This window comes from Arachis ipaensis, unplaced genomic scaffold (assembly GCF_000816755.2).
Source record: "Arachis ipaensis cultivar K30076 unplaced genomic scaffold, Araip1.1 Aipa1336, whole genome shotgun sequence".
Lineage (NCBI taxonomy): Eukaryota > Viridiplantae > Streptophyta > Magnoliopsida > Fabales > Fabaceae > Arachis > Arachis ipaensis.
Window position 1 is genome coordinate 1,985 of NW_015496028.1, and position 9,151 is coordinate 11,135.

A 9,151-nucleotide genomic window follows, 5' to 3' on the forward strand; every position below is an offset into this window, starting at 1 on the left:
AACGCCACAGAAACCTCATGCACCCATAGTCAACGGAATTTCATGTCACATATCCAAAGTTGCTCAGATGCTCTATTGGAATCCGCAATGCAAAGTAGAAAATACCTGAGATCACTTGGATTATCCGCAATGCTCTATTGAATCAGACTTCTACTCAAGCTCCTCAATTTCAAACAGAAAATACATAAAATCACCATAAAACACACAAACACAAAGTAGAATCTAAAAATGTGAATTTCGCACTAAAACCTATGAAAACATAATAAAACTTAAACAAAATATAACAAAAATATATGAAAACAATGCAAAAAAGCGTATAAAATATTCGCTCATTACCAAACTTTCCAAGAAAATTCAAACCAAGAAACAAGTGCTGGCCATATTCAACACCTTTATTATATAACATACATACAACATCTTCCTGGTTAACAACTCCAAACCGACTCAGCCTCTCCTTCGTATTGACCCTGCCAGTTAAAACAAACCAAACAAATAGCTCAACTCTTGGTGGAACTAGACCTTTTCAAAATATCCTAGTAAAGCTGTAACTTGCTATATCTTCGAAATCATTTCCGCCTACAACACCTGCACAAAAGAGTTAGTAAAAAATATATCTTATTTATCAAATTTTTACACAACTCTATCCTCTCTATCATAAGCAAGTTTGACCAATCTTAAAGTAACATGTAACTGGTTCACTAAATCTAACTTCTATTGGAATAGCTCTCGCCTTTATTGGAAGTTCCATCTCCACTCTAACCCATCCCAGAACCCACAATCTCCTATAACGGATCCTCTTTGGTTTGAAACTGAGAAAAGCCTCGGAAATTGATCTTTCGAAGAACTAACACGTAGCCATACATCCTTCCATAACCGAGTTCCTCTCCCTTCACCAATCTCCATCGACAACCCAGTAATCATCTTCTGTCTTACTTGTTGATCCTTGAACTGTATATGGAAAATATCCTTCCACGACCCCCTTGGGCAGGTAATACCTGGGATGACAGCAGCACATTTAGGTTCAGGTTATTACAAGAGCAAACCACCTACTTCCATAATAGATACTCCTCCTTCGAAAAACGCTACCACCACTTAAATAGAAGGGTTGTGTTACGCACCATGGCATCCCCCGATGCCCAACCCACTAAAATTTTTGGGAGCCTGCACCACCTCCCACCTTACCATGGCTATACCATTCCTTCCATCCTCCTTACTCCATAGAAATCTTCTCTATAAGGGAATCAGTTTCTCTGCAACAGCCTTTGGCATTTTATATAAACTCAAATAATAGACAGGGAGGTTGTTCAACACAGATTTAATGAGCACCAACTTACCGGCTTTATTAAGAACCTTGGCTTTCCATATGCTAAGCTTCCCCTTCACTTTATCTATAATGGGCTTCCAAGCCTTAACCAACCTCGGGTTAGCTCCTAATGGGATCCCCAAGTACTTCACTAGAAGAGAGGCTACCTTACAGCCCAGCACGCTACACATACGCTGTACTCACTGATCATCACAATTAATTGGAATCAAGCTAGATTTATCAAAATTAATACTTAGTCCCGACATCAACTTAAAACAACAAAGGATCCTCCTATAATTCTTAATGGTCTCTTCCTCTGGGGACAAAACAGAATAGTATTATTCGCAAACTAAAGATGCGACAACTCAATATGATCTTTACTAACCAGTAGCGGCGATATGCGCCCGTTTCTTATCGCCTCCCCGAACATCCTATGTAGAACATCAACGACAAGTACAAACAAAAATGGAGACAGTGGATCACCTTGTCACAGGCCCCTTTCTATCTTAAACGGCTTAGATGGCGAACCATTTATCAGTACTGACATAGAGTACGTACTTACACATTCCATAACCCAACCCCTCCATCTTCGTCCAAAACCCATCTTTTGCAACACAAGGTCCACAAAACTCCACTTGACTCTATCATATGCTTTTTGGAAGTCTAAATTTATTATCACCGCTTTCTTCTTTCTTAATTTAATCCATTGAACAGTTTCAAATGCAATAAGAGTCCGGTCATGAATCTTCCACCCCTTAACAAAAGCAATCTGAGTCTTACCTACTAGCCGTGGCATTATTGCTCGCATCCTTCTTACCAGCATTTTCGAAATGACTTTATACACACAACCCACCATACTAATCGGCCTAAGGTCTTTGATTTCCTTTGCACCAATAAACTTAGGGGACGGCGCCACCGAAGTGAGATTAGCATCCGCCGGTAACTTGGAAGTCAGGAAAAAACCCAACACCGCTGCCGTAAATTCAGAGCCAATTTCAGTCCAACACCTCTTTATGAAGTTCATGTTGTATCCATCACTTCCTGGAGTCTTAGACGATTCACAATTCCACACTGATTTTCTAACCTCCTCAGAAGTCGGTTGCACCTTCAAAGCCAAGCATCCGCTTCACCAATCCTTTCCACTAGACCGTCCCTGAACCCCACCAAGGGAGACACTTCCTGATGATATAGGTTCTTATAAAAATCCCTAATCGCAATCTTAATTCTAGCTTGATTCCTTATCAATTTTTCATTAATGAGTAGCGCATCAATCCTATTATTTCTCCTTCTCGCAGAACCTAAGTTATGGAAGTACCTCGTGTTCTTATCAATGTCCCTCGCATGTCTAGAACAAGACATCTGCTTCCAATGTAGTTCTTTTCTCACATACCATTTCTCACAGCAACCACAAGAGCCCTTCTTTTTGCCTCCACTGTTCCATCATAAACCCCATCACCCACCATGTCATTGATGAGCGGATAATTTATACCCTTTTTGGCATTGTTTTTACATAGTTTTTAGTATATTTTAGTTACTTTTTATTATATTTTTATTAATTTTTATTCAAAAATCATATTTCTGAACTTTACTATGAGTTTGTATATTTTTCTGTGATTTCAGGTATTTTCTGGCTGAAATTGAGAGACCTGAGCAAAAATCTGATTCAGAGGCTGAAAAAGGACTGCAGATGCTGTTGGATTCTGACCCTCCTACATTTGAAGTGGATTTTCTGGAGCTACAGAAGCCCAATTGGCACGCTCTCAATTGAGTTGGAAAGTAGACATCTTGGACTTTCCAGCAATGCATAATAGTCCATACTTTGCCCGAGATTTGATGGCCCAAATTGGCGTTCAAACGCCCACCTGAGACCCTTTTCTAGAGTAAAACGCCAGAACTGGCACCAGAACTGGAGTTAAACGCCCAAACTGGCACCCAAGCTGGCGTTTAACTCTAAGGATGGCCTATGCACGTGAAAGCTTCAATGCTCAGCCCAAGCACACACCAAGTGGGCCCCGGAAGTGGATTTCTGCACTATCTGCACTTAGTTACTCATTTTCTGTAATCCCTAGTAACTATTTTAGTATAAATAGCACTTTTTACTATTGTATTCGCATCTACCATAGACTGGAACACGTTTATGTTACATTTGGAGGCTGGCCTCACGGCCATGCCTAGACCTTTTTACTTATGTATTTTCTACGGTGGAGTTTCTACACCCCATAGATTAAGGTGTGGAGCTCTGCTATTCTTCATAAATTAATACAAGTACTATTGTTTTTCTCTTTCAATTCACGCCTATTTCTTTTTCAAGATATACTCTCGTACTTAATTCATTTAAGTCAGAATGAAAAGGTGACCCGTGACAATCACCCACTATCTTCGTTACTCGCTTAGCCAAGATCCGCGTGCCTGACAACCACAAGCGGTCTACATGATGTTCAACGTAGTCATTGGACGACAACCAGAGTATATTCTCTTAGGTCTCTGATTTGCAATTCACATCGTCTCTCCTGACAATAGAGCATCCAAATCTGAGATTAGAACCTTCGTGGTATAGGCTAGAATGATTGGCAGCATTCCTGAGATTCAGAAAGTCTAAACATTGTCTGTGGTATTCCGAGTAGGATCTGGAAAGGGATGACTGTGACGAGCTTCAAACTTGCGAATGTTGGGCGCAGTGACAGTGTGCAAAAGGATAAGGGTCCTATTCCGACGCTAGTGAGAACCGACAGATGATTAGCCGTGCAGTAGCTGTACATGGTATTTTTCATCCGAGACGAGAAATCCGACAGTTGATTAGCCGTGCAGATATCGTACCTGGTATTTTTCATCCGAGAGGATCATACAGCTTGCCATGGAAGGGAGCACGCATGGTTGGAAGAAGGCAATAGAAAAGCAGAGGTTCAGAAGCAACAAAGCATCTCCAAACGCTTATCTGAAATTCCCACCAATAAATCACATAAGTATCTCTATTTTATTTTATGTTTTATTTATCTTTTAATTATCAAAACTTCATAGCCATTTGAATCCGCCTTACTAAGATTTACAAAATGACCATAGCTTGCTTCAAGCCGACAATCTCCGTGGGATCGACCCTTACTCACGTAAGGTTTATTACTTGGATGACCCAGTGCACTTGCTGGTTAGTTGTGTGAAGTTGTGAAAAGTGTGAATCACAATTTCGTGTACCAGTCATCAATATTTTTAATCTCTTATTCAAACTTCATGATTTTCTTGTCTGTGTCACCAAAATTATCTTTATGCCATCTTTCTAGAGAAACTGTCAAGGCTTTCAATTTATCTGTGAATTGCGTCTCTCCTAGTCCTCTGCATTCCTCCTTGACCATCCTCAGGAAACCTTCATGTATAAACTACGAGTCAAGACTTCGAAACGGCCTCGGCCCATCTCTATGCCTCTTATATTCCACTATAATAGGACAATAATCAAACAAACCCCTTGAACCACCTTGTAATCGAATCTTTCGAAACTCCTCAAGCCATTCCAAACTAACCATAACCCTATCGATACGGTTGCAGGATCGACCTCTGAACCATGTAAACTTGCAGTCAGTCATCGGCAAGTCCATCAAATCCATGTCATGTATCCAATTCTTGTAGTCTTCCACTGATAAGGATAATCTATTAGTGCCTCGTCTTTCCTCCACCTATACAATCTCATTAAAGTCTCATGAAACAACAGGGAACCTGGCATAAACTAGCTATGTAACTCAACTCCTCCCACACAACAAGCTTCTCATCTCTAACATGTGCACCATAAACTAAAATAAAAGTACAAATCAAATTATTCTTCAACAATTCCCCTTCAACACACAACCATCTTTCACCTTTATAACTATTTCTTATTTTAAAAAACTCATCATCCCATATTAACAACACCCACCAGGTGCACCATCGAACTCAACAAAGTCCCACCCCGAACAACCATTCTCCTAAATTTTTTATATATCAAATTTAGTCACTAACTGTCTTTTAGTCTCCATCAAATCTAACATATTTAATCTATATTTCCGCTTCAGGTCCTTTACTATCCTCAGTTTTCCATCAACCCTCAACCCCCTAATATTCCAAGAACTAAAAATTATTTCAATAAATTATTGCACACCTTTTTATGAGTTTTGGGTCTGTTTTGTCTAGCTTTTGCCTTCTGTTTCACCAATCTTCTTTTCTGAGCAATTTCTTTATTCTGTTGTTGGAGCATAGCCATAATGTCATCTTCTTCATTATATAGCATTGCTTTTAACTCCTTTGCTAATTCCCAGGTTCTTTGGTTTTCCAACAGTTTCTCATCCAATGTTAAACCCTCATTGTCACTGGCTTCATCATCGTTGGCATGTGCTGTGTACCCCAAATTGTCCTCATCATTGTCATAGCCATCTCTGTCATTAAATACCGGTATATTTCTGTCAATAACCACTTCCATTCCAAACCCTAAATTAACAATTTCTTGATTATTTCCGCCACAGTGTTCAGAGTCATCACCATCACCGTATCCATTATTAGACCCGTCTTCCACGCCCATATCCCTTTTTAGCCCATCAGACCCTCCATCATGATTTACTAATCTGCAACCGCATGTCTCCCCCTCCGAGCCTCCTTATTCTCACCATCATGTGCCATTTCCAGCGCACCAACAGATGAGTGAGGTTCATCTTCTATCTGGCACAACCGCGCTGTCAACGTATCCTCAACACCCTGGTCAAGTCATCCTCCTCCTCTCCAGTTTGCTCCTACACCGTTCGCCCAACCACCAACCCCTAACTTGTGTAGTGGCCAACGCGCATCTTCTGTACCAGCAGTCGCTAGTCGTTCTTCACCAGGAAGGGTTCGTGCTTCTCCTAGCCTTGAAACCACATCCCCCGATTCATAAAAATCCCTAGGAGTAGAGGCAACCATGGCAGTTGCGGCAGTACCCTGCTGGATCATCCTAGCCCGACCCGTTGACTTCATGACCGGCCTAAAACAAGCACAACCCACTCGCTCCAAGACTGGCCCATGATAGACATCCGCGGATCCAACCTATTGAGTTACTTTGGAGCTTGGGCCTTCATGGCCCCACACTTTCTTGCAGCTTCTATTTTTGTTGGTGGGCCTCATTTTCGGTTCAAACACATTAATCCTTATTTCCTCCCTGTCCAACCCATTAGATTTACACCCATAATCTAAGGGAATAGTTAGCTCAGAATCCACTTTATTACTCACCTCATATCCCACTAAATCTGCCATGCCTTCAATATCACCATTATTAGATTGATACGTTACCAATTTCAATTTATGGTGACTTAAATTTTTATAACTCCACTCATTCAAAATTGTTTCTAAATCTACCAATCTAGCCTCTTCTTCAACCTCCTCCCGCAGCACATAGATTACCACTTTTGTTGCTGATCTGCATTGCTTGTCGAATTTGTTGGCCTTTGCGACGTTATAGCTACATCATCACAAACCCTAATAGATATGTTCCTAAGTTGTTCATAGCTTCCCTCGTCAGCTCCCACCTTTTCCAAGTAACCATTCATGCCATATGTTTCACGTCCCACCTTTTTTACCAAAACGTCAAAGCCACTAGTGCCTAATGTCATATGGACCCATTCATTGATCACATCCATTACACAGGTATCAATTTGTACACGGTCGACACTAAAGGAGATGCACAATTCTATCACGTTATCACACCCAACCACCTCACCTCATTGGATTCTAATTAACCTAAAAGTATCCACAGACCATGCATGTAAAGGGACCCCAAAGCATTCTAGCCACACTCTTCGAGTTTCACTTCTCTCCGACTTGTCCCACATCCACACACTATGAAACAACTATATTAGGCTATTCATTTTGAATGTGTAACTCTCTTCTGCATTCAAGAGACTGTCAAAGGTCAACAAAGCATTATATGCACCCATTTCGTGCACCTAAATAACATGAGAAAAATTATTCGCAATCGATTCCTTCAATGACCTGAAGTCAATAGCCTTCATCATTCCCCTAACTAGGCTTTTCTACAACTAGACGAAGTTTTCTTTCGTGACAACCACTTCCACCTTCTTTGTCCACCCATTTCCATGTGGATCTTGAACTGTTTTCTCCTTCGTCAAATATTTATTGGAGATAGCTGAGATTTTCTGGGTCTCTTCTCTTTCTTGTAGCATTTGACGAGCCATAACATTTCGAGTATCACCTCTGTGATGGATCTTACTCGTGTCTTTTACCTCGGAACTTCTCTTGTATTTAGCTTTCCCCACAAAAATAACCTTGCCTCTCAATCTCATACGATTCATCTCTGTTGTAGCCTTCAAGGCCCCTCCTTTTGTTGTGTATCGTATAAACACAAAAATGTATATACCCCCATTCTTTTGTTTTCTCGATAAGTATATGTCATTTATGCATCCAGTCCAACTAAACAGTTGAAACAGTTCTCTCTTTGATATGTCTTCTGGGAGATTATCCACAAAAGTTGAGAAGGACTCGTTCTCCAATCGTCGATACTCTTCTCGGATCCAAACTTTAGTATCCTTGACATGACCTATTGTTCCTCCTCTTCTACAATTAAGTCATCAAGACAGTCACAATGCAGCACATCACTCTATAAGAGCACATCACTATATATAAGAATCACAAAACACAAAAGAGTAACACAGCAGAGCAGCCATCGATAATCAATAATCAATTAATTATTCAATCTAAGTACAATTAAGTTATCAAGATAATCACAATTTAAGCACAGTTGAGTCACAAAACATAAAAGTTAGCACAATTTTAATAAAGACTAACAAGGTTACCCAGTGAGCTAAATCAGCTAATCATTCAATGATTCAATCCAAAATAAGAAAACAGAATACAAATGTACAATATAGCACAAGAACAGAGCTAATCATTCAATGATTCAAATTTTAATATGAGTAGCACTAGCAGAATCTCAAACAAAAATCAATACTCAGAATGAAGAATAAAAAACAAAAATTAAAAACAAAATGAAGCCATTGTGCATTGCCTTTGTTCTGAGCTTAGCAGAGGGGCAAAAGCATAACAGAGATAGAGACCAGGAAACGAGCGGGACAACGATCACTGACCGTCAAAGAAACAGCACGAAGAAGGTTAGATTTCCAAACGGAGCAACAGCAAAAAACAAAGAACAAGCACTAGCAGTGAGCACTGACATTCGACGGACAATAGAGAGCGGTTGATTGTGACGGACGATGGCGACCAGGCGATTGGTGAGAACGAACAGGGGTTGGAGACTTCGAGTCTTAGAGAATGCCAACAGCACGAAGAGGGAATCTCCAGAGTGTGATGGGCGACGGCAACGGCAGTCTCTCATTCCGACAGTGGACAACGGACGGCAACAGCGATTGGTAGTAGCAAGGGGTTTTCTTTGGTTGAGGGGAGTTTACTTTCTAAAGGAAGGAGATTGGAAAAGGGGGTTGGGGATGAGATTGTGTAAAATAGTGATGGACAGGCAAAAAATGTGAGTTAGATAGAAAGAAGTGAAATCGAGGATGAAAATGAGTCTAGAAGAAAGAAAAAGGATTCGAATTGGAGGCAAAATTAAAGTCACTAAAATTAGAATAAATCAGTAATTTTATATTCGCATGAATTTAACAGAGAAAGAAAAAAGTGAAATAGAGGGAGCACGGAGAAAGGGAGAAGAAGAGAAGGAGGTGACGGCGCTGGCGGGGATCAATGCCGCCATCGCTGTTGTCGCTATCAAGCCCAAGACAAAGGATGAGAGCTCGAGGAAGTAGACACCACCACTGCGTCCAACTTTGTGGCGCTTGGTTGCCGCCGATCAGTCAAAGTCGTGCCATTTGTCGTTGCCTTGCTGTTGTC

The 9,151-nt window shown here is 40.7% G+C and overlaps 1 protein-coding gene across 1 annotated transcript; it reads right to left on the reverse strand.

Annotated features, from left to right (window-relative positions):
• Positions 1–7,329: 7,329 nt before the first annotated feature.
• On the reverse strand, positions 7,330–7,974 carry LOC107624676 (sex-lethal homolog). The gene is made up of 2 exons (XM_016327132.1): positions 7,961–7,974; positions 7,330–7,864 (listed from the first exon to the last, which is right to left on the reverse strand). Exons 1-2 carry the CDS (start codon positions 7,972–7,974, stop codon positions 7,330–7,332), a joined length of 549 nt encoding a protein of 182 aa, XP_016182618.1.
• Positions 7,975–9,151: the final 1,177 nt, after the last annotated feature.